The sequence below is a fragment of the Alnus glutinosa genome, chromosome 7, assembly GCF_958979055.1.
Source record: "Alnus glutinosa chromosome 7, dhAlnGlut1.1, whole genome shotgun sequence".
NCBI lineage: Eukaryota > Viridiplantae > Streptophyta > Magnoliopsida > Fagales > Betulaceae > Alnus > Alnus glutinosa.
Genome location: NC_084892.1, coordinates 24750659 through 24775690, shown reverse-complemented (window position 1 = coordinate 24775690; position 25032 = coordinate 24750659). Strand labels below are relative to the sequence as shown.

The 25032-nt window shown below is 36.3% G+C and overlaps 2 protein-coding genes across 2 annotated transcripts; both read left to right on the top strand.

Moving 5' to 3' along the window:
- Window positions 1-7231: 7231 nt before the first annotated feature.
- LOC133873885 (RHOMBOID-like protein 4) lies at window positions 7232-10572 on the top strand. Its single transcript, XM_062311678.1, has 6 exons — window positions 7232-7832; window positions 7929-8092; window positions 8537-8700; window positions 8815-9062; window positions 9473-9599; window positions 10198-10572. The coding sequence occupies exons 1-6, from the start codon at window positions 7519-7521 to the stop codon at window positions 10318-10320; spliced, it is 1140 nt and encodes a 379-aa protein (XP_062167662.1). The 5' UTR covers window positions 7232-7518; the 3' UTR covers window positions 10321-10572.
- Window positions 10573-13886: 3314 nt separating this feature from the next.
- On the top strand, window positions 13887-22788 carry LOC133873669 (ribonuclease II, chloroplastic/mitochondrial). Its single transcript, XM_062311406.1, has 15 exons — window positions 13887-14348; window positions 14538-14697; window positions 14833-14946; window positions 15050-15127; window positions 15205-15336; window positions 16521-16742; window positions 16977-17159; window positions 18008-18070; window positions 18151-18257; window positions 18325-18474; window positions 19068-19227; window positions 20220-20615; window positions 20719-20943; window positions 22063-22247; window positions 22342-22788. The coding sequence occupies exons 1-14, from the start codon at window positions 14080-14082 to the stop codon at window positions 22180-22182; spliced, it is 2379 nt and encodes a 792-aa protein (XP_062167390.1). The 5' UTR covers window positions 13887-14079; the 3' UTR covers window positions 22183-22247; window positions 22342-22788.
- The last annotated feature ends 2244 nt before the right edge of the window (window positions 22789-25032 follow it).

Here is a 25032-nt window from a genome sequence, read left to right as displayed (position 1 = left end):
TCATACTCAAATTTATCAACTTCAGGAAGTCTTACCCTAAAACGCACCACTCTACCTTACTCCTCGGCCTCATCGCCTTCCATCCTCCACCGGCTCCTTCTCCATCTAGCCAACACACACCCACAAGTAGATCTCACTCGCTGTCGCATGTCGTTCACGCACCGACATATGAACAGCCCCCCATTGTGCATGTTGCCTCATTTCACTACTACAGGTTTCTTACGATGGTCTTCTCTCTTCCAACCATTTTGAGCCGGACAAGACCACCATGCGCCAGAGCGTAGCCTCCATGTGCAGGCACGTGGGATCAAAGACAATGGTCCCAATGCTGGTCTTACTGTGTTGCTTATGTTTTTTCTAGGCTTTTGTTTTTAAATTTTTGTATTTCTTTTTGTTTTCCCTTATTTGCCCCGATTTGACCTTCATTAGTGTTTTCTTTGCTATGGTGGTTCCCACTCGGGCGTGCTGCAATTATTTTTTTGTTGGCTTACGATATAGGATATAGGTTATTGGACATTTCGAAGTTTGTGACCCTTCTTGTACCTCTTGACTGTACCATTCTAGGAGCTTCTTAATTGGCGGCCAATTTTCTTGGTATTCGTACCAATACTTTATAAGGTCACGTCATTCATTTGTAGCATTCTCTTTTTATTTTTGGTTTATCGGCATTGATGATGTTATGTTGTGGCTTTTTATTGGATTGACCGGTCCTTTGTTGTTCCTTGTTGTAATTATTTTTGTTGATGTGTATATATATATATATATGAGGTCAAAAACTTTTTGGTTGGCCTTTGGCCTTTGGCCCTTAAAAAGCTGAGCAAAAACATTAAGGTCTTGTTTGGTTTACATAGTAAGTCATTGAAATGAAATAACAATTCCATTAGAATAGCTATTCTTTTATTTGGTAGGGACCTATTCCTTAGAATAGATATTCCTCTCATTTTTTGTAGGAATAGCTATTCCTGAGGACAATCTTTTTTTAAAAAAAAATAATAATAATTTAAAATTTAAAATTTAAAAATTATATAAAAAATTTAATTATTATTATTTTTTTTTAAAAAAAAAGAACAAAGAATTTAGATTAAATATGTGGGTGGCCACCCACAGATGTAAGGTCCAACATTTTTTTTTATTATTATTTTTTTAAGATTTGGGTTTTTTTGAAAAATAAGAAATTATGTAGGTTTTTTAGTAATTTTGAGTCAATTTCAATTGTGGTATATGTGTTGTCACTAAACTAAGGAATTGAAATAATTATTCTATTCCACTCTTCCTCATTCCCAATAATAACTATAGGTGAGTATCGTTTGAATGAAAGAAACGACAATTTGTTTGAAATCCCAAGAACTTTTCCTAATAGAATACCAATTTCACGAACCAAACGAGGCTTTAATAGTTTGTATCAAGCCTCTCACGTCCAAAAACGTGTCAAACTGAATGAACATGTCGTTAATAAATTCAATAGCACAAGTAACACCAACTGAAAACCAATGAACTTTTTTTATAGATGAAAATCAATGAACTTAGCCCATCATTAAAATTGACAATAAAAAAACTCAGTGTATTCTTATTATTGTCACACACGCACACACAAAAAAAAAAGGGTCTATATATTTATTTATTTTGTTTGTTTATAAATTTTATTCTCCTAAACATAACATGAAAAAATCATGTGTGGGCACATGAATTAAATATTTAGTACAATTTATGGATGTAATCACTCGTTATTAGTAAAAAAATATGGTTTCTACCGCAACTATTAAAAGAACATTTTCAAATATGAGTATCGTCAAAATCAGGCTTTTCAACAAAATTGAAAATAAATTTCTAACTTATTCTTTGATATTGTACATAGAAAGAAAAATTATTACGAAATTTAGTGCAGATTCAATCAGATATAATTTTTGGAACTAGCTAAAAGAATGTCTAAGTTCCATTTTTATTGGTGATAGAGTTGGAAATTGAAATATATTAAAACATAATAATTATATATATATATATATATTAATTTAATATTCAATCTTAATATATTTTTTATTCATATTTTGGCATCCCTATTTTAATATATTTATCATATGTACTTTAACCTCATAGATAAGAATTCCTGATTCTGTTTTTATCAAAACACATTAACAAATATATCATAATAAAACTTTTCGTCTAAAAAAATACTAGCCAAGTGTTGCCATATGCTAATTTTTTTTAGCCATAGCGATGATTCAATGATCAAGCTTTCTCTATCACTAATTAGAAGAAGAAAAAAAAAAAAAAAATTCTCTATCACTTGTATATATAGATCGGTCAATGAAACCTAGAAGCATCTTCTTGGTTTGTCACTTTATTCAAAATGGATATATCAAGATCATCATTAATCTTGGTTTTTCACAAAATGAATTCATTTTCCAATTCCATCCAGAATGCTTGGCCATCCAAAAGCTCCTTATGCCCAATCTTCGTTTGGCGAATCAAAACTATTCAAAAGTATCTCTCTTGGCTATCTTAAAATCAAATTTTCTAGGTTTGACAAACGTCATTTTTTAAGGAGACTTTCAATGTAATCTAATTAAAATACAATTTTTTGCTTGCAATCTAGACTGTTCATTCAAAATGAATAGTATGATCTTATCACGAAAGCCTTTAAAAAGAAAGAAATAAAAAATAATTAAAGGGGCGGCCAAACCATCCCTTGAATTGGTTAGCCACTTCTCAAAGGAGTACTAGTTGACTACCATCTTACCTTTTGAGAGGTGGTGGGAGAGAGTGGGGTCGTCCAACCACCACAATCACTCTCATGGGGTGGTCGACCAACCTGATAGCTTTGGAAGGTGGTCGCACCACTCCCAATAACTCAAATGGTGTTTATGTGGTAATACGACCAAATCCTTATCCTCGAGGGATAGTTAGACCTTCTCAATCATATTCATGAGATAACATACCACTCTTCAAAATGTGAGAAGATGGTTAGACCACTAGAATTATCCTCTTATTGATAATCTTATCCGGTTCTTTTTGCTATTCATCATCATTCAAAATCTTTGGGATCTGTTTGGGTTTGCGATTTCAAAATAACAATTTTAAAATGTACAATTTTTAAAATGCAGTTAAGCGTTTGATAAAATTGTAATTTAACTTTTAAAATTGTGTAATTTTTTTTTTAAAAATACAATTTAATTTAAAATCACACTTTCTATCTATAAAATCATAATTTTAGAAGCACCCAATAACTCAGTGATAGAAATTGAAACAAGTTGCCAAGATATCAGCAAAGCTGAAGTAACAAATCGCCCATAGACAATAACCATGAGTGCTCATGAGTACGCCCTCATCTACTTTTGCCAACAAGGGAGTCAGGAGAAAGCATTGGTTTGATTTCAATACAAATGCAGATGCATTTTTTGAAAGTAATCATGTGGCTTGGGAGGTCACCGTCACTCCAAGCAATGACAAGGCTTGGGCAGGCCATGATGACCTTTTGTTTATTTATTTATTTTTTCCCTCCTTTTTTATTAATATTCCATTTGTTTTAGTGTAAAATGATTTTTAAAAAATAATTTCAACATTTTAAGGTGTTTGGTAGAGACGAAAATAATGGTAAACGAAAATCATTTTCAGTTTGACCTTAAAAGCTTTTTTAATTTTTGAAAAACGATTTACGGTTTTAAAAATCGTAAATCATTTTTCGAAATTAAACGCTTCCTTTTTGCACGGTCGTTTGATATCTGATTGTCGAAATTCGACAATAGTCGGTCGTCAGAATCTAGCAAGCAGGGGAATCCGGCAACCGAGAACCTGTCGATGCTAGAATCCGGTGACATCTGGTCGCCGTCGTTAGAGCCGGCAGACCAGATTTCGGCCATGGTCAGCAGCAGCCAGATCTAGCCAAAATGGCCGGAATCTGGCCTGCTTTTACCGGATTCGGCCATATCTAACTGGATCCGGAGGAGTCTAGCCGGAATTCGGCCATTTTGGCCAAATCTAGCGAAAACTGTTTGCCGGAAGTCGACAACGGCGACCAGACGTTGCTCGATTCTGACGACAATCACCTAACTTTGATTTTCATCTTTCGTAATTTTTTCATGTGAACCAATCTTCGAAAACTATTTTCGAGAAAATCATATTTTAAAAAAATAATTTCGCCAAAAATATTTTACGACATAAATCATTTTACGTCAAAACAAACGGAGTATAAGTACAATCATAGAAGGTCAAGAGAAGCATTTTTTTTGGGGGGGGGGGTGAATTCTGCTAGTCATGTTCTTTAATTACCTGCCTAAAATAAAGTTCTTTATCTACCTCAGGAAGTTAATTTTGGAATTGTTAGGGGTAATTTATTTCAAAAGTTTAAGATGGTAAAAATTAAAAATTTAATTATTTAATTAATAGTCTAACACTAACCTTTTCTTAATAAGTGAGATAAATGAGATTCAACACGTAAAATATTTAATTTAATCGAAATGTATGAGGTGAATTATAGAGACGGAGTTTGAATTTAAGATTTCTATTATGATACAATCACTATTTATTTCAAAAATTTATAAAGATAAAAAGATAAAAAAAAATGTAATTATTTAATTAATTGTTTAATATTAACTATTTGGGATTTGATTCATACACAACATCATCACAACAATCACACAACAACCCTCACATGAGGGTGGGCCCCAGTATGTGGGGTCCACTCTCATGTGAGGGGTCGTTGTATGGTTGTTGTGTTGGTGTTGTAAATTTAACATTTTCCTAACTATTTAGATGGGTGCCTAAGGCCCTAAACATTGACTTGATTAGGTTTCTCTGGCGACAACTTCTCTTAGAAGTTAACCACTTCCTTGCTTAGTTTGGGAGTAATAAGCTCTCTTTGTTCCCTTCTTCCCTCCCTCATGTAGTCCCTTCTGTCTCTCATGAGGCCTTATTTGTCTCCTTCAGCGATCTAACCCTAATCTTCTTAAAATTGCAACCTCAATCTCTCCTTTACCTTACTGCCTCCTCTGATCCGTTATGTTGCCTCTTCCTCTTGTCATTGCCTTGGTTTTTTAAATTTGGTTTTTTCAAAGCTCAATATGTTGTTATCCGCCAACTCTGCCACTGACGTTCCTCACCACCATCTTCACCCACCTTCCTGCTCCCCACCGCTGCCTCACATGCCTCCGCCTAGCCTTTCCATGGCCGCGCGATGTTACTTATATCTGTGTTTGGTGGTTTATTTTGTTATTTTATATGTTTTTCTGTTGTGTGATATTGCTTTCTTTGAGTTTTAGCATTCATGTCGGTGTTTGTTTATGTTTCCTTATTGGGGTTTGGAAAAAATTGAGAGACTTTTCGAAGTTTCTGTTTCTTGGTTTTGTCATCTCTAATACATTAATTTAATGGATTCCCTTTTAATTTTTGGTTATCCGCACTGACCGGTGACCTAATTGTTTTGGGACTTATTATTGGATTTTTTTTTTTAGTTTCTCGTCCTCGTTGAAATTAATTTTAAAATAAATTAATTAATTAATTAAAAAAAAAAAAACATTAACCTGATTGGTCAAGTTAGGTTGGTTTGTTAGATAAGTGCCAACATCGTGACTACCTACTGGCTAGTTTATTCCTTAAGTTTTGAGCTTGGAAAAAGGATTTTTATATGATTTCGTAAGTTTTGAGCTTGGAGAAAGGATTTTTTTATGATTTCGTAAGTTTTGAGCTTGGAGAAAGGGTTTTTTTTTAAAATTTTTTATGATGTATCCTTTCCTATTTGTTCTTCGATAAATTCCTGCTACTATTGGTGAGGAAGGGAGTGAATGATTCATTCATACGTGTTTCAATCAATCATTATATGTATATCAATTATAATACTTCCAATGAGGAAAGAGATTAAAGACGTTAATGGACCAAGTTGGCATCAGAAGCATAATAATTATTCCATGTTGCCTCTAGATTTCTTTGACTTTTATGGCGCATCTACACTGAAACAGGAAAACATAATTTTTCTTACACCAGGATTTCATCTGGAATATGATTTGCATGCCCAAATAAAATGTTGACAGGTGGAGGGCCATACCAGCCTAGTCAGCACATGTGCCGGAATGGTTTTATTTTTATTTTTTTCAAATATAAGAAAATGGGTTACAAGGGATCGAACTATCATATAGGAGTGGACATCCCAACAATAATGCCTAAACGAAAAACGCAGTACAAGAACAAAAACAAACGGTCGGCAATGGTTTCGTGCACTATATGAAAGAAAAGATAAATGTTAAGTTTTTGGGATAAGTAGTGGTTTAACATTGTATCAGAGCCAAAGGTCTCAAGTTCGAACCTTGACTCCATCATTTACTTCACATTTCAATTAAATATTTCACGTGTTAGGCCTCATCAATTAAAATGAAGTATGAGTCTACATGTGAAAATGAGTGTTAAAATATTAATTAAATAATTAAATTTACCTCTTTCTATCAGTTGATCCTTTTAGGATAAGTGGTGATTTAACACTATAACAATGGTTATGACCAGTGAATTATGAGGCTCGGATGGTTCGGTCGTACCACTAAAACCATCCGAGTCTCTTTCTTTTTTGTTTTTCCCTTAAAAAAAATAAATCATTAATTATTTTTTTTAATTGCACCTTATTCTAGGTTTTGCATGGATATCATATCACATTGGTTAGTCAAAATAGTTAAAAAGTTATTTTTTAATAGTTTTATGGCAAAAAATTATTAAAAAAGTTCAGCATTCGGCTAATCCATATAGTTAAACATTTATTAAGCTGTTACAGCACTCCGTAAATTTGCTGATCACCGTAGCTTAACGATGCGTAATTTATATTCGGAAAAAAACCAATTTGATTTTTTATCTTTTCTTTAGAAATGGTAAAAATAGATATATATATATATATATATATATATATATATATATATATATATATATATATATATATATATATATAAATATATAAAAGAAAAAAAAAAGATAGAAATAGTAAAAGTAGATATATATATATATATATATATATAGCGTGAGATGACTGGTGCCCGGAGGCTATCATGACGGCTATTGTTAGATCTGTTCAACGACTCTGATTTCAATTGGATATGGACATGCAGAAAAAGGCAAAGAAACAAAAAAATACAGGTGGGAAAGATTTGGCTGCGACTAATTGGATTTTAAAAAATAATTCGAAAATAGGCCAGAGCTCTTTATTTATTTCTTTTTACCCCATTTTCCGTAAGAAAATTTGGCAGCCAAACCCGTCGCCTGTCGGTAAGGTTGAGTAGAGTACCAGCCCAGCAACTAAATTTGTCTCCCGTTGACAAACTGAAATAACAGCCTCATTTGCTGACTCTTACAACTTTTTTACTTTCAAATATGTCCCTTTTCGTTTCCGCATTCATCTTAATTCTCCGTGCGTGGCAGAACCTTGATCAATTCTCTGCTCAGGAAAAAGAAGAAGAAAAACAATAAAAGGGACTTGATCAATTCAGCCTAAACCACCTTCTTTCTTGACACTACCAGTTTCTTTTTCTTTCTCCAATTTCATACCCAATGGCGTCGGACATCCAAATAAGGGTCAACTCCCGGCGGAACAACAGCGTGATACATCCACTAGAGTCAGACTCAGCTCCGGCGTCTGCTCCGGCACCAGCTGCAGCAAGCCCATTCCGGGAAATCAAGCATTTCAAGAAATGGGTCACCTGGCTGATCCCCTTGTTTGTGATCGCCAATACAATCGTGTTTATCATCACCATGTCCGTCAACAACTGCCCCAAGAACTCTGTCAATTGCATTGCTTCGTTCTTGGGTCGTTTCTCTTTCCAGCCCTTCAAGGAGAACCCTCTTCTTGGGCCTTCCTCGTCGACGTAGGTTCTTTAATTTTTCTTTAACCACTTTCATGAATTTATTTTGAACTGCGAAGTTATCGTAATCAAGCAACTATTCCATGTTTATGGCTTTAGGCTAGTGAAGATGGGGGCTCTAGATGTGAATAAAGTAGTAAACGGAGACCAGGGGTGGCGCCTCATCACCTGCAATTGGTTGCATGCAGGGGTTTTCCATATACTGGCAAACATGTTGAGTCTTTTAGTAATTGGAATTCGGCTTGAGCGTGAATTTGGGTTTGGTATGTATCTTTAAATTCATTGATTTTGTTTTATTTTTTGTGTACCATGGAATTATTCAACCTTCAAGATTCTGAAGATGTTCTAAATTCGAAACATCAGCATCACTTTGTGGATTCATTTCAAGTAGATTAAGAAGATACATCTTTTAGTTCCTTACATATTCAATTCAAGTAGTGAATTATAGGCTCAGGTATTGAGTGATCAAATCTTTGATTGTTGTTCTTCTGATTGATGCATATAGCTTGAGGCGCGTAAAGTCTATAAAGTTTCCATTCATTCGAACTTGGTGAAACATCAAGGCTTACATTCCTTGTCAGTTCTGATTGATCTGCAACTGCAAGTCATAAGCATCATGATTTGGGGAATTCATGAGTCATCTTCTGTTTTAGATTCAAATAATTTAGCTCAAGATACTTGCCTGATGCTTGTGTGGTTGTATACAGTACGGATTGGGTTGCTATATGTCATCTCTGGATTGGGGGGGAGTATTATGTCTGGTCTTTTCATTCAGTCAAGCATCTCTGTTGGTGCTTCTGGTGCACTTTTTGGCTTACTAGGAGGAATGCTTTCTGAACTCATCACCAATTGGACGTTGTATGCTAGTAAGGTATTTATTGAACTCCTGTTATTTGAGATATGCACTTCTGAAGCAATTGTAAAATTCTGGTCAGGAACATTGCTGGGTCCAATTATCTGACAATTTTATTTTTGTTTTAACCAGTTTGCAGCATTATTAACCCTCGTGGTCATCATTGTAATCAACTTGGCAGTGGGAATCCTCCCACATGTGGACAACTTTGCTCATATTGGAGGATTTGTTTCGGGTTTTCTTCTCGGGTTTGTGTTTCTGATACGCCCCCAATTTGGATGGGTTAGACAAAGATATGCTCCTTCTGCTTCAGCTAAACCTAAATTCAAGATGTATCAGTGCATATTATGGGTCGTTTCTCTGATCCTTTTGATTATTGGGTAAGCCCTGAAATCAGTTTCTCTCTTTTCAGCACTTCCTGCTTGTTTTATTAAATTGCATTTGGAAAATATATATATGAAAAGGATACAAAGTGTAAAAAGGTGAAAACATGCTAACCTTGTTTACCATAAGAAACAAAGTAATTTGGTTGAAACTGAAGAAAAGGCCATAAAAGTGAAATTCCCATAGTTTACTTTATCATCCTATCACTCTTCTGGTTGAAGTACTAGTTCTGCTGATAAAAGTAGAAAAATATGAAAATTCTGCTGATCATACTTCCATAACTTTTCCTGTGGGTTCTTCTTTCTGTTCTATTTTTCTTTTGAGTATCTGGTGATTTAAGATGCATGGTGTGGCAAATCTAAATTCTATAAACTTGAGAATCTATGCTGATTGCTATTTGTGACAGTTTTACTGTTGGCCTGGTTATGCTTCTCCGGGGATTTAATGCAAATGATCATTGTTCTTGGTGTCATTATTTGAGTTGTGTCCCCACTTCAAGATGGAGCTGCAACACAGATCCTGCATCCTGCTTGGTAACTATGCTAACACTACTATCTACTTTGTGTGTATGTCAAAATTATTAAAAACGGTAAATGGAACATGGGATATGTAATTAGATGTATACCATTTTAAAGTGGAATGAAAATGAGGAAATGGTAATGGAAATAGACCAATTTCTTCCTTTTCCTTAGTATAAACCAGACCATTTTTCTATTCAAAACCACCTCTTGATGGGGTGAAGTGGCTGATTTATTTTGTATGTTCTCTGATCCATCCGATCACGACATTCTAACTATGGTACCTAGTGAAAAGTCAGAAAAAAAAAAAAGAATAAGAAAAGGACAAAGTTTTCATCAAAACCAAACTGACATCTGCCCTTGAAACGTGTAATTCTCACATTCATTTTTAATTGGACTAATAGAGCATGTGAGCATTACGTGCTATAAGAATAGATGCCAATTTAAAGGCTAGGTTAGAGTTTGGAGGAAAACTTTGTCCATTAAAGGCAAGGCACTGCTTTACGTTTTAAATTCGGTGTGAGAATGGTTTAAACAAATGCCCGTGTGGCATTTGATTTGGTTGATTTTATTTATATCATTTGATTTGTGCATGAATGTATTACTATTGCAGTCAAACCAGATAGGCAACCAGTTAAACATAACGTGCTCAAGCAATGGAAAATCAGGTATATATGTTTTGCCGGATGCAAGCAGTTCCCAGATCCAAGGGTTATGTATTGGTCTTTGCAGTTGATTTCTGCAAAAGATATCCATGAAAGTTGGCACGAGCTGCTTAGATGTATAAATCTGTCATTAAAGACTCTTTGAATTGCTATTCTATTGATACCTCAGCTGTTACATGTGCTTTTCTCCTTGTATAATATTTATTCTGGACATTGACTTTTCCAATGGATTTTTCTGAAAAATGACTTCAATAAAATGGTTTGTATGGGTTAAATCTCCTAACTACAACTCGATGATTGTGACCCATATATAGTTTGGTGCATATTCCTTTCTTTGTTTTTTCAGCAATAGACAGAAAAAAAACAATTATCTTCCCATCCCCCAAAGGTTATGTGGTGTTGTCTCTCAAAAAAAAAAAAAAAAAAAAACTAATTTCTATACACCAAATACTATGGGAGAGAAATTATACACTTATATCTTCTATATATCTATATACAATCAAGTTTCAAATTCATTATTGAATTTGTGGGGTTCATAAATCTAAAGGTAGATTTAAAAATAAGATATAAAAAAAAAAAATGTATAGGAAATGTAAAAATATAATTTCTCTACTATGGGGGCCACATAAGCCTTGGGAATGTGAGATAATGGAGTAATATATAGCATCATTCCATTTTTTCAACCAAAAAACCCAACTTTCGTGCACCAAATGACACGTAAGCTTTCGGAATGAAAGGATAATGGAGTCATAACATTCCTCTTTTCCATGTTGAATCGTTGATCCATTACTTTTGGTGATTGTCAAATCAATGCCTAGCAGATTCCACTTGCCAATTAGAGATGATGACGATAATTGTATGAATCAAGGAAATAACTCCCACAGATCATTTCTAGTGGGTTCTTCATTTCAAAATTTTTCCTAAAATTTGGTGAAAAATTCAAAAAAGTCATTCAATTAACTCTCTATAATTTCTCTATTTTGGTTGTTGTCAAAATTTCACTCCAAATTTAGCTCACAAATTTTATGAGCTATTGAATATTTAATCATTTTTCTCTTATTTCACTTCACTTTTCACTTCTTCTTTTTTTTTTTTTTTTTTTTTCCTCCTCATTTGTTAGGAGTAATTGCTTAAAACCAATAAAAAATTAATATCTAGTTGAAATAGAGAAATATTTAGAGAGTTTGATGTAGGAAGCTTATTAAAAGTAGTAGTTCAAATAATAAAAGAAGATTTTTTAGCTAAAATTTAGAAAAAATAAAAATAAAAAAAAATTGAAGAGCTCACTAAAGATGCTCTTAGTACACTCACTTTTCATTTTCTTTGCATATACCATGCTAATTTACCTCTCCATCCGCTCATTAACTTAAGTATTGAAGCTTTGCAAAAAAAAAAAAAAAAACCCAAGTGTTGAAGGTGGTTCTGCTATCATTTATGCGAGCCACTCAAAACTTGTCTTTTGTTATAAATCTTCTTAGCTGGTATTTGGTGTGCGTTTACTGTTCTAACACTTACATTAGTGTTGATTTATGATCAAAGTTAGGGTTTTAGGATAGCTAATTTGGATCCTTCCAATTCTTTTGAATTAAAGAGCATCTGATTAGTTTTATTTGAGGGGTAAAATTGTCCACAAAAATATATATATAAAAAAGGATAACTTTACCCTTTAAATAAAACTAACCGGACTAAAAACCGTTTTTTAATCAAAATGAGGTGTTGAGGGACGGTTTCCCGTCCCTTGTGTATCAGCTCTCCATTGTCCTATAATGACAAAATCTTTTCTTTGAGTGCTGATACACAAGGGACGGGAAACCGTCCCCAACACCCTCTTTTTATTAAAAAAATAAGTTTTAATCAAGAAGTGTTATTTGATATGACATTTTCCCCATAAATCATTTTCCCTTTGGGAATAACTTCAGTTCGGACTTGCAGAAACCAAGCCCTTTATGCCCTCTAATAGAAAACAGACACATCAGCATATTACACCAAATGAAATTATGAAGAACACACACGAGCAGAACCTCCATTTCTCAAATCAATCGACAAGCAAAGCTCCCATTACTGTTCAGTCTGCAAAGTCCGATGAGGCAGGGACGGTCCGACAGTTCCTGTGGAGTGGGGTTGGCGCCGATTGGAGCTGAAAACGCGGGAGATGCGCTTAATGGGTTTGAGAGAGGAGGGGGGGGGGGGGGGGGGAGAGATTGGGAGAGTGAGATCGGGGGAGAGAGTGAAACAGAGAGAGAGAGATGCTGTCAAAGAGAGAGAGAGAGAGAGGGACGAACAGAGAGAGGATCCGATCTACGGTGGGCCAGCGCCGGAGGAGCAGGAGGCAACTTTCGGTTATGGGTCGTTGACCGGTGGCGGAAGGTGCGATTTTCGGTGGCCAGAACTGACTTCTGGCGAGGCAGGGAAGGTCCGGCAGTTCCTGTGGAGCGGGGTGCTCCTCTGGCGCAGGCCCACCATTGATCGAATCTCGGCATCCCGGCAAGGCAGGGACGGTCTGACAATTCCTGTGGAGCGGGGTGCTCTTCCAGCGCTGGCCCACCGTTGATCGGATCTCGGCATCTCTCTTTCTCTCTCCGACAGCATCTCCCTCTGTTTCACTCTCTCCCCCGATCTCACTCTCCCGATCTCCCCCACTCTCTCCCTTTGCCTCACCGTGTCCCAGTGAAAGGAAAGAAAAACAACAGAAGAAGAAAGAACGAAGAGAAGGGAGTAACCGATTCAGTACATCAACAGCATTTCAATTTTTTGGTTTTTATTGCTTTTAGTTGATGTGTCGACTGGTTATTGGTGGGCAAAAAACCCATGTTTTCTACCATGACCGAACAGAAGGGGTTCTCTTTCCCTTTTCTTTTGCTTCTGGTTTTTTAGAGCATTCATAGTAGCCTCACAAAATTTTACTCACCAAAATAGTTAAAAATCACTTTTCTCTATTCTGGTGAGCCATTTTTTTAAAATTCTTCAAGCAGTCTCACCATTTTAACTATTTACTATTCCATTTAAATAATATTTTTTTTAAATTTATTTATTCTTTCTCTATTTAATCTTTTTGTACAATAAGCTATCATGCACTTTCATTTTGAGATTAGATCATTGTTAAGAAATTCACAGAAATTTTCATTTGCTTTTCAACCAAATTCACAGAAGTTTTTTTTTTTTTTTTAAATCATAAAGTTTGTGTCAGGGACAAAGAAACCTTCATGTCCATGAAATAAGGACATCATCGTATGAGAAAAATGGGAGATGAGAGAAGAAAATGAGAGAAAAAAGGAAAAAAAAGTGAGCTGATCATGTGAGAGAGAAATGAGAAACAAAATTGGTGAGGGAGTTGATAAGTGAATATTACTCATCAAAATTGGTAAGTATTTTCACTCACCAAAACTTTTTGATTAAAGTGGTGAGGCTGCTGAGAGTGGTATTTTAGTGTTTTTTATCAAATTAACTCACTAAAATTTTTAGTATTTTGGTGAGGCTACTAGGAATCTTCTTATAGAAGGATCTGATTCCGTTGAAAACGGTCATGCAAGTCCAAGCCCAAGTGGGTCAATCGGCCCCAATTTTCAGCCCATTGGACACTCTTTGCGCCTTTCAGCGGTTTCTCGAGCGCATTTCGGTAACCTCATCTACAAAGATCTCTAACACCAGCTTAGCTTTATCGTCGACAAGCAGCGCAAAAGCTCGCTCGCGTTGCTCTCTCTCTCTCTCGGAAACTCTCTCAGAGCGTACAAATCCTCTCGCTCCTTCTCAAACCTCCCTAGAGTTTCCTTCTTCTAAATCTTCCTTCACCGCATGAAACCCTAGGGACTGAGCTTCTCTTCCGTGCAATTATGGCGGTTCGAGCCGTTAACAGCTGCGTAATCTTTCGCTCCGCTTCTTCTCCTCCTCTGTCCGCCGTCCGGTGCCGATTGTACAGTTTCAGCACCTTTCCTCTTCGCCGCTACTGCAAATTGGGATTCCGGTTCCCGATATTGTGGCCCGAGCGGAAGTTTTTGGGCCATGGCGGTGTTCGGAGCTGTTCGGTTCACAGTCTCGTCGACAGCGTCATGGAAGAGCTCAAATTCATGCGCAAGAGGAAGAGAGTTTGCGCTGCCTCCAAGTAGGTTTCTTATAAACTAATTCTTTCCTTAATTGTGGTTACGTTGTTTAATTACTATTCTAGAAGAGTTTTGGATATGAACTGTTTGGTTCCCGAGAAATTATCTTTCATTTTCATCATTTTCAATTCTCTCTTGGTAGTTTCCGAGAATATACTTAAAATAATATATGACGAAAACGAATATATCAGAATTGGATTAACGAGCAGTGGAGAGCTTCTTGAAGATAAGCTCTCGAACCGAGCACTAGAGAAAGGGTTGTTGCTGGAGTTCAAGAAGGATTCTGATAGGGTCCTGCTGGCAGTTGCTCAGAGACCTGACGGGAAGAAGAACTGGATGGTGTATGATCAGGTTCTAGTCGAAACAACTAATGCGGCATGTTGAATAGGTTGCTAGGTGTTGGAAATCATTGTTTCTTGAATCAAATGCATCAGAACTCTTAGGCTTTCCAGTTTATCTAACTAGTTCTTGGTCTTCCAAGGGCAGAATGGTGTCACATCCTCCATTAAACCACAGCAAATTACATACATTGTTCCAGGCATTGAGAATTTCGATCACACAGAGATTTCGGATTTTGTTCGGAGAGCACAGGATAACTTGGTTGGTTCTTGCTTACGAAAGGATAGCTACAAATTTATCATTTGTTCTTTCTGTTTCATTGTTCGTGTTAAAAATAAAGTCAGTATTTGTTGATTTGGTGCAGGATCCAGCACTGCTTGAGTTTGCTTGGGTTGAGCTTCTAGAAAAACATAAGTCTGTGACAACCGAAGAATTAGCAGAGGTATTACTTTCTTAGGTTGTCCAATATCTATGTTTTCACTCTGATGCTCTTCGATGACCTTATAGCTTGTTATACAGATGATTTTTGGTTGTGCGGAGCCTCTTGAGAGCTATTGTGCCCATCTTTTGCTATCAAAAGATGAAATATACTTCAGTGTGCTGGAGACAAAAGGTTCACGTTCTTTATATGGGCCTAGACCTACTATGCAGGTATATTTTAGATTTGGCTTCAAAACACACACACACACACACACACACACACACACACATATATATATGTTCATTAAAAACCAAAGGACAACTAAGTACATAGGATATGAAGTATACAAGAGAAACACCTAACAAAAAAAAAAAAAGACAATTTTTTTTTTTTTTTTTTGATAATTAAACGAAATATCATTAAAAGCGTAAGGCGCCCCCATGTATACAATGAGTATACAAGAGAAGCCACCTAGGTAATAGGGGCAAAAAAAACAAGAAAATCGTGATAGCTAAACACTAAAGCGAAACATAAGCAGCTGTCCAAAGATACAAAGTGTTTGAAAAAAAAAAGATTTCAACTCCTCCAGGAAAACTAGAAATATGAAAACAAAACAAAGCAGCTAGTCGGCTGCTTTAGGTACTCTATACTAGTTGAGCTACAATAGCGAAGGACTAGATTACAATTTTTTTGTTTCTTCTGCCACTGGTTGATGTTACTCCCCATTTGAGCGGCTGGACATTTTCTGCTTTCTGGCAGATAGGAAGACCCTTTTTCCAATGTTTTCATCTTAGTATGAGAAATGTTTCAGCATGGCCACTCTTAGTTAGAACTGCCATCTAGTGGGGTTGGACTGGTTAAGAATTGGTTCAGGTTAAAACTGAATGGTTTGTACATGAGACTTTTGTCAGGATTTAGCCTAAAATTTTCTGTCCATTAGCCAACCAAATTTAAACTTTATATCAAAATTTAAAATCATAATGCTTTCAAATCTGCACTATGTTAATTCTGGTTACCTGAAGCCAGCTCATTTAAAGAAACACCTTCCTGATCCTGATTAACTGTTGTTTTGGGGTGGTTGGCATATAAAGAATCGGACTTGCCGACTCTTATGTTGAAAATATTTCTCTCCTTCATCCTGTTTTACTGATTTTGTTCTCTGTTTATAACTTCTGCTTTTCATCATTGTGTTCGCTATTATACAATGTGCTGAAACCAGATCTGGTATTATATTAATGATGCTTCGCCCTGTGTTACATCTTTGTTTTATTAATTCTTGAATGATAGTCTGACGTATATCAAAAAGTGTGTGAGTTTAATCAGTCAGAAGAGTGAAAAAATTTACAATGCTTAATTGCCTCCTTTCATTTCAGTAATTCTAATTAGATGGTATCCCATTTGTTTGGAAAACTAGGTAGAAGAACTTTTACGTAGGAAGCTCACTAAGGAGGCTGCTGAGAAAGAACTTCAGGAGTTTGTTCAATTATTGAAATCTGCTAAGGCAAAGGCTTCTGAAGCTAAACCTCCCAAATCTTCATGGATGGTTGAAGAGAAAATTAGACACAAAATTGAATCTCTTGAATCTTATGCCATTGATGCCTGCAAAGACGACGACCAAAAGAAAACAGCTGGAATGGTAACATGTCTAACTTGACTGTGTTTGTTTCATGTGAATTTATACTTCTTCTGTCCTAAATTGATGCTGATCAAGATGAGTTTTGCCATTAATTAATATAGAAAGTTTTAGCTTGAAGCAATGATCTTATGATTGATGTTTCTGAAATGCTAATTGTCATTTATGTGATCTATGTATATCCACTGCATGCCCAATTTATAATTTTTTTGTATAACGTGCCTTTCTTCTTCTCAGATTCTCAAGGCAATGGGACTGGTGAGAACAGCATCAACAGCTGTAAATCTCCTCATAGATATTGGTTATTTTCCTGTACATGTCAATCTTGATCTCTTAAAGTTCAATATTCCTACTGATCATTCGGACGAGATAATATCAGCTGCTGAAAGTCTTCTGTTGGAGTCATCTGATCCAGATGAGGTAAGCCTGCTTCCTGGTCTGCAAATAATTCTAAAATATCTATGCAAGAATTATATTGTTGAATACTCCCTCTGTCCCAAAATAGATGAGGTGCTTCCCTTTTTGGGCTGTCCTAAACTATATGAGAATTGAAAATGGAAGAACTTACCCATTTAACTTTTCATATTACCCTTAAATTTGAATCCACCTTAATTTCACATTTGAATCCACATTTCTTGACTCACCTAAGGGCATTTTAGGAAGAATATTACTTTTATTTTGTTTCACTACAATGCTTGCCATTTGGAAACTTCTATGTATTTTGGGATGGATAGGGTCTCAGGTTTGTATGAATGATCATCCATGCTCTTAGAAAATTACTATAAGGAGATTTTGAGATTCAGGCCCCGTTTAATAACCCCCTCCCCTCCCCCTTCCCTTATTTTTACCTTTCGCAAAAAACATCAACTCAAAACATTCTTAACCTTTTTTACTTTTTATATCACATCAACAATTTTTTATTATTATTTAAATAAAAAAATTTACTACAATACAAAATTTTTCTACTTTTTCATATAAATTCTTTTTACTTTATATCACATCAATCACTTTTTACTCACACTCCAAAAAAAATTCTCCCACAAGGGGAGGGGAGGGGAGGGGGATTACTAAACGGGGCCTCAATTTTCAAAAGTTTGAAATTTTGACTAGTTAATCAATCCTTCTGTGCAGTCAAGAGACTTTGCTGTTTGCTTTTTCCCCAACTAAACCCTGGGAAAAAAGATCCAGTATAGTGATACCTGACTTCTTTTATTAGACTTTCAGGATCTCTTGTTGCTATATGCTTATTTGATGCTCTCTGTCTTTAGATTGATAGAAAAGATCTCACTCACTTAAAGGTTTACGCCATTGATGTTGATGAGGCTGATGAGGTAATTCATATTTTTTCTACTCTCAGTGAAGTTACCTACATAATATCGTGTCTAATGGCTAACTGAGCAATTATATGTAGCTTGATGATGCCCTGAGTGCAACAAGGTTGCAAGATGGCCGGATTAAGATCTGGATACATGTTGCGGATCCAGCAAGATTTGTGCAACCTGGGAGCAAAGTAGACAGGTAGCTTTTGAGATATTATAAGAGATGTTAATTAATTCTCGTATTTGATATCATTCACTTTGTGTAGGGAGGCAATGAGAAGAGGAACTTCTATATTCTTGCCTACTGCCACTTATCCAATGTTTCCAGAGAAACTTGCCATGGAGGGAATGAGTTTGAAACAAGGAGAGATTTGCAATGCTGTTACAGTCTCTGTTGTGCTGCGTTCTGATGGCAGGTAAACTTTTTTATTTTATTGGCTTGTTTTCTTTCGAAGTTAGTAAAATGTAATATTACTATGCCTATAGGACTTCTAAAGTTGTGGGCACACTTATTTGTATCTGTAGGCCATAAAATCATACCTAGAAATATCCTTGCTGAGTTTTTATGGGGATGTCCTCTGGAACTTGAACAAGTCCATTTGTTCTACACTGGCTCTGTGATGAGTTAATTATGTTGTGAGTTACCCAAGAAATAATTATGGATGTGATGTTATTTATTGCATGCAATTGTTTATAATGAGGGAATTTTAGGAATTCAGAAGATCCCACATTACTATAATTTGAAAAATTGAATCTCACAAGTGTTACAATCTTCTTAGGACATCTGAATATGACCTTAGAGTTTTTGAGGTTGTTGCCCTGATATGTGGGACATTTAACAATTTTAGGGTGCATCTGGTCGACACAATCATTCAATCCTCTTATCATCATTACGATCAATGTATTTTACTCTTGGTGGAACTGGAGATATACACATATGGAAGTTACATGCTTCTGAAGATGATTCCTTACAAATGATATTTGCTTCACGCTCTATATGCTTTTGTAGCATTGCAGAATACTCGGTGGACAATTCAATCATCAAACCCACCTATATGCTGACATACGAGAGTGCATCTGAACTGCTTCATTTGAACCTGGACGAGGAGGTTGAACTGAAAATTCTATCCGAGGCAGCAACTTTGCGGTCTCAGTGGCGACGAGAACAGGTCATAATCAGATGAATTCAACTCTAAAAGAATCCACAGTTCATTAAAGTTCTAAGAAATCTGTTGGTGGTTAAATATCCATGGACCCTGAGGAGGCTTCCTATGGTTGGTATGAGTTAAATCAAAGCCATGTAGGATCCAAAGAAGTTCAGGAATATTCAAAAAGAGAAAAAAGAAAAACTCATGTTATACAATTGCTTTGATTTAACAAAGATGCGTTTCACAGATTTGAATCGACAATGTTGCTTCCACATCTATAGCTTACTCTTAACTGAGGTGTGTAACGTATGTGGATTTTGGTTGTGTTTGGTAACCACTCTCCCCTCCCCTCCCCTCCCCTTCCCTTTATTTTCATTTCTTCAAAAAAAAGTCAAACTTCAAAACATTCTAACTTTTTTTACATTTTATATCACATCAATTATTTTTTATTACTAGTCAAATAAAAAAACCCACTACAAAACAAAACTTTTTCACTTTTCCATACAATTCTTTCTACTTTATATCACATCAATCACTTCTTACTACTAAAAAAAAAATATAAAAATCACCTCAACAATCTTTCTCAAACACACCCTTTATTCTTTGTGCTTTTCCCCACCATACGATGAATTAACAGTACAAGAGATTCATGGCTGAATATGTATTCAGATCACCTACAATCTATATATGTCTTTTAGTTAAGATCATAAGAAGTCATGAAAGGATTAGAACTTCTTGAGATTTGATTAGAGGCTAATAGATGATATATCTTAGTCGTGGTAACATGCGCTAAACTTTATATAACAAGCCTTTGAGATTGTATTTATCTAGGGAGCTGCCTTGTACTCCACACTACATCCTTTTTGCCACTCAAGGGTTCTAGAAAGTAACTTAAAAAGATTGGATGAAATAAGATTCCATTGTGTACACTTTGGATGGGGTATTTTACACCACATAATTTGTCTGTTCTCCTCGCTTTTTTCTGTGACATTGATTTTTTATGCATTTTTCAGGGTGCAGTTGACACGGTCACATTAGACACACGTATCAAGGTGGCTAACCCAGATGATCCAGAGCCTGTTATCAATCTTTATGTCGAAAACCAAGCAGACCCTGCAATGCGACTAGTCTTTGAGATGATGATACTCTGTGGGGAAGTTATGGCCACTTTTGGTTCTTGCAATAACCTTCCTTTACCCTACAGAGGACAGCCCCAGTCAAATATTGATGTATCTGCATTTGCGCATCTTCCAGAAGGACCCGTTAGGAGCTCTTCCATTATTAAAGTTATGCGTGCTGCTGAAATTGATTTCAGGAAACCTATACGCCATGGGATTTTGGGACTTCCTGGTTATGTTCAGTTTACATCTCCTATTCGTAGATATATGGATCTTCTTGCTCATTATCAGGTTCATTTTGTTCGGTCCTATCATAGCATATGAATGTCCTATGCGTATGTAGTTTGGCAATTCTGTTTTTTAAACCATTTTATATGTTCCTTTGTATGTACAGGTCAAAGCATATCTTAGGGGTGAATCTCTTCCTTTCTCAGCTGGTCAGCTAGAGGGGATTGCATCAAGTGTAAACATGCACTCTAGAGTAGCGAAGAGGCTATTTGGCAGCAGTCTCCGGTATTGGATGTTAGAATACCTTAGAAGGCAACCAAAAGAAAGAAGATATCGTGCATTGATCCTGAGATTCATTAAAGATCGGGTTGCAGCCTTATTGTTAGTTGCGGTACGCTTTTATATTTTTATCAGTGATTGCATCCTACAGCAATCTTTCTTATACTTTATGTCAAGTAGTGCAAAACTATTTGGGATTTTTTTGAGTGATTGGACTGTAAAGAGTATACGCCATGGTAATGCTCTTGCTATTGCTGGGTCAGAAATTCGCTAACTTGATTTGAAGGTGGTGCAAATAAATCATATAAACCCCTCCTAAAGGCACACTGGAGAAGCAGGACTAAGGTTTACGAGTTGAAGCTGAGAAATATATTTGGTGATGATGTGAACATAGAAATCTTTTCTCCTCAATGATGAGTAACTCTAACTCATCCAGGCTCTGGTCTACTTGCTTAACTGGTTTCATCAATTTTTGTTGCCTTCGCATGTCAACATGCAATCATCATTTGGCTGATCTCCAATTGGTTGTTCAACCTGCTGATTGTGCTCATCTTTGATGCTCTTTAGGCATATAAATAATATCACCAATCACACAAACTGAGCCTGGGGGATTGCTTATATGATCTCTGTAGAGAGCAACAATTATCTTTTCTGCCTCAGCCCAGATGCCATCATAACCTTCTTTTCCCCTCAATTTCAATTTCACACCATGCTAGTCGGCATTTCATCTCTTTGAGGCATAGTTCCTGATTGAATGAGACAAGTATGTTCCAATCTTTTTCTCAATGTGTAACGTCATACCTCCAGCCAACTACTATTAAATGCTTATATAATTATATATCACTGCACCAGTACAGACAATTCTCCAAACTGTTACTATTGTCCAAGCCCTTGGTGTGAGTTTTAAATTTAAAAATAGTAGAAATTGGGAATAAATTTTTCATCTGTATTAGCCAAGAAGAAGATGCAGAAGTAGAAGCAAAATATGCAATTGCAGGACAGGGCATCATACATAAATTGCAGCATTCATGAGGTCTTTATGTCTTTCGTCTCTGTAGCATGTTTATCTTTTTCTGCCGTTTTTCCCTTCCCACCTCAACCTCTTCTTTTAGTTTATTTATTTGATTTGAAATTCTAAAGCTTTTGCAGTTTCCATCACAGGCAGATCCTTGATTGATCGCCTTCCAACTATATTGAATAATTGTTCTGAATCAATATTCAATTTTTGCAGGTGGGAGTTCAAGCTTCTTTATCGGTGTCTGTTGGATCACAGATTGGAGATGAAGTAGAAGTTCGGGTGGAAGAAGCCCATCCTCGTGATGACTTTCTTGAGCTTAAGGAGGTTATTTGAGGGATACAAAGAGATTCTTTTGGCTGGAAGTTATCATCAAAGAATCATTTTTTCCCATGTACCAGGTTTGTATTACTTGCTCTAACACCAAAGTTGGTCTTTGCTGATATTTTGGGAGAATGAGAATTTACTTGCCATAGCTTCCTTGGTTTGTTTCAGGATGAGTATAACCTCTGCAACCTTTTAAAGTGCTGAGACATACTGTCAGACAGCCGAACATCACTTTTCAAGAAGAATGTTCATAAACATCACCATCTGCGGAAGTGACTGCCTGTGTTGCATTCCATGACAAGCATATGGCTGATTCAAATTGCCGTCTCTATGTTGAACCATGTCCCAGAAACCACAAATCTGATGGATCAAGAAATAGCTTCAAGGCATTGCTCTGCTTGTTTAACTTGGCTAATGGCCTATGTTGTGTAGATTTTGATTAATACATGGCTAAGGCGGGTTGGTAATTTATTTTTGGGGGCCAGCATTTCTGTATGTTGATTTTGTTCGTCAATGCCCTTCTGTACAAGGGCACGGCTCACTGGAGTCATGTATACCATATATTAGATCTCTGTTAGTGTAGCCCTAATTGAAAGTAGCAATATGGTATATCAAGATTTTAGACCAAAAGAAGAAAAAAGGTAAGATACCTTCAGTCACAAATTTCATACGAATTACATTAGCGGACTGATATGAGTTTGGTTTAGTGTTTAATTTTCTAGGTGAGAGTAAAAATGATGTAGCATGTAAAATTCTGCATGTTTTGAAAATGTGGTTGCAAGACTTCCATTGAGAGTTTGAGAATTCAAGCTGTTGGCCTGTTGCCATATGTGAGGTGGGGATTGGCAACAAGAGAGGAACCAATAGTAACTTCCAACTTCCAAGGACCCCTGATCTGGCTGTCAGTATCGATGACCACTTTAGCTTGCTTTGGAACTGGGAATTACCCATGGAAGTTAAAGAAAGATAAGAAAAAGGTTGCCCCAACTCGATAGGCATCGGGCACGCATTCTGATGCATCTCTGGTTGGAAACTACAAGACGAGATTTATGGTTTTGATGGGTCATATTATACGAGTGCGTGGAATATAGTTGTGTAGAAAACGATATCTTGCAGGTATACAGATCTCCAAAAATTTATGAACATAGCCATAGGGTAAATGACAGATTCTATGCCCTAGTCAGAACAACATCATTCGTCATCATAATTTTCCCTAGCTTCATTTCCATCGAAGAAGGCAAAGGTAGTGATACAGCCATAAAGGAGATAGGGAGCTAGGGAGAGGGGGGGGGGGGGGGGGGGGGGGGGGGTGGGGGGGTGGGGGTGGGGGTGGATGGACTCACGAAGGAATGACTCTGGGAAATCGTTACTGCAGACTGTATTGAATGAATGGCAGGCCTGCATTGAACAGTCCCTAGAATATCACGAGATTCACTTCACAACAACTTTCATGAGGAGAAGCAAATATCCATCTGTTAATAATTCTTTAGGGTCACATGATTTAGAGCTTGCACCAAAAGGTGCAATAGATGATGATGATGATGATGATGGGATGGGCTAGGATTTGCTGATGCGGGTGTGTTTGCAAATCTACTAAGCAATTAGTGTCTTAGCATGACCCGAGTGGCCACCCAGTACAGCACTTCTGTCACCATTTTGTGAGGCTAATTGCTTTGGCCCTGCTAGTCATCATGAGAATTGAGAGAGTTAGGTTGATAGTCGTTGTTGCCCCTCAAGATTGAGGTTCGCTGCAATTTTAGAGAATTACAAGGATATGTAACTGTGTCAGTATTCAAAGGAAAAAATAAAAAATAAAAAATCATATAAGTTTAAGAAGTGATCGGCTCTCAAGGAACTATTTGAGGTGGCTGACCACCTTTCAAAAGATAAAAAGACGTTCAAACCACTCACTTAAGAATGCGTGAGTCGTTGGCCCACTCCAACAACTCCCTTGGGATGACTGACCACCCTCTCAACTCCCATGGTGTTAATAGATTGACTAAATTCATACTTTTAACTCGCTCATTTTTCATTAACTAAGCCGGCACTTGAAATTAGTAAAAGTAAATGGGGGCTTTTGGGCTTAGCTAGCGCGGAGCTTCTATTTACAATTTATGGCAATTGGGTTTTATCCCATATATCTACAGATATTATCATATTAGTATACATAGTTACATACAATTATACAAATAAACAAATGAATTAGTGTCTCTTCTTACTTGTGGGAATATATATAATGGGCTCCATGGTAGGCCGAATCTTAAAGATCCTTTACAAGTTTCAGATGAGCCAATCACAAGGTCAAGAGCGAAGAAGATCAAGGAAGCAATGCAATGATTCGTACAATCCACTTGGGCCGAGTTTGCAAATTTATCGAGTAAGATCCCAACATTCAATATGGGCTTGAAAGAAGAAGAACCAACTTTAATCCATGTGATACAAGCGACAGATGGGGATGGCATAGCCTAGTGGTTTCGTGCAAATTCTTTATTTCATTAAGCATAGGCTTGTGGGCCTATTTTTTATGTTTTTATTGTTTTAGGCATTTGGGCCTTTTAATTCATTAAGTTAACTTCTTTTATTAGCTATAGGCTTTTAGTTTAGGTTGTTTTTGGGTCTGAAGATGTTCAGCCCATGTCTTTTAATTTATGAAGGCCTTAGTAGGCCCTAGGGTTTCTTGGAAGTGTTTAAATAGACTTGTAACCACACTTTGGAAAAAAAAAAAAAAAAAAAAAAAAGGTTGAATTTGAATGAAGTTTTTTCTTCATAAAAAACTTTTCAGTTTTCTCTTCTAGTTCTTAATTGAACTATGAATTTATCAAAAGTAAACCCTTTGTGGCGTTCGTACCAAATCTAGGT

What these genes read in the sequence shown, in the direction of transcription:
- LOC133873885 (XM_062311678.1), top strand. Translation starts at nt 7,519, where the DNA reads ATGGCGTCGGACATCCAAATAAGGGTCAACTCCCGGCGGAACAACAGC. An exon ending in CTTGGGCCTTCCTCGTCGAC is followed by an intron (nt 7,833 to 7,928) that starts GTAGGTTCTTTA and finishes TTATGGCTTTAG; the next exon opens with GCTAGTGAAGATGGGGGCTC. An exon ending in CAGATCCTGCATCCTGCTTG is followed by an intron (nt 9,600 to 10,197) that starts GTAACTATGCTA and finishes TTACTATTGCAG; the next exon opens with TCAAACCAGATAGGCAACCA.
- LOC133873669 (XM_062311406.1), top strand. Translation starts at nt 14,080, where the DNA reads ATGGCGGTTCGAGCCGTTAACAGCTGCGTAATCTTTCGCTCCGCTTCT. An exon ending in CCTGGGAGCAAAGTAGACAG is followed by an intron (nt 18,258 to 18,324) that starts GTAGCTTTTGAG and finishes CACTTTGTGTAG; the next exon opens with GGAGGCAATGAGAAGAGGAA. An exon ending in ATCTTCTTGCTCATTATCAG is followed by an intron (nt 20,616 to 20,718) that starts GTTCATTTTGTT and finishes TTGTATGTACAG; the next exon opens with GTCAAAGCATATCTTAGGGG.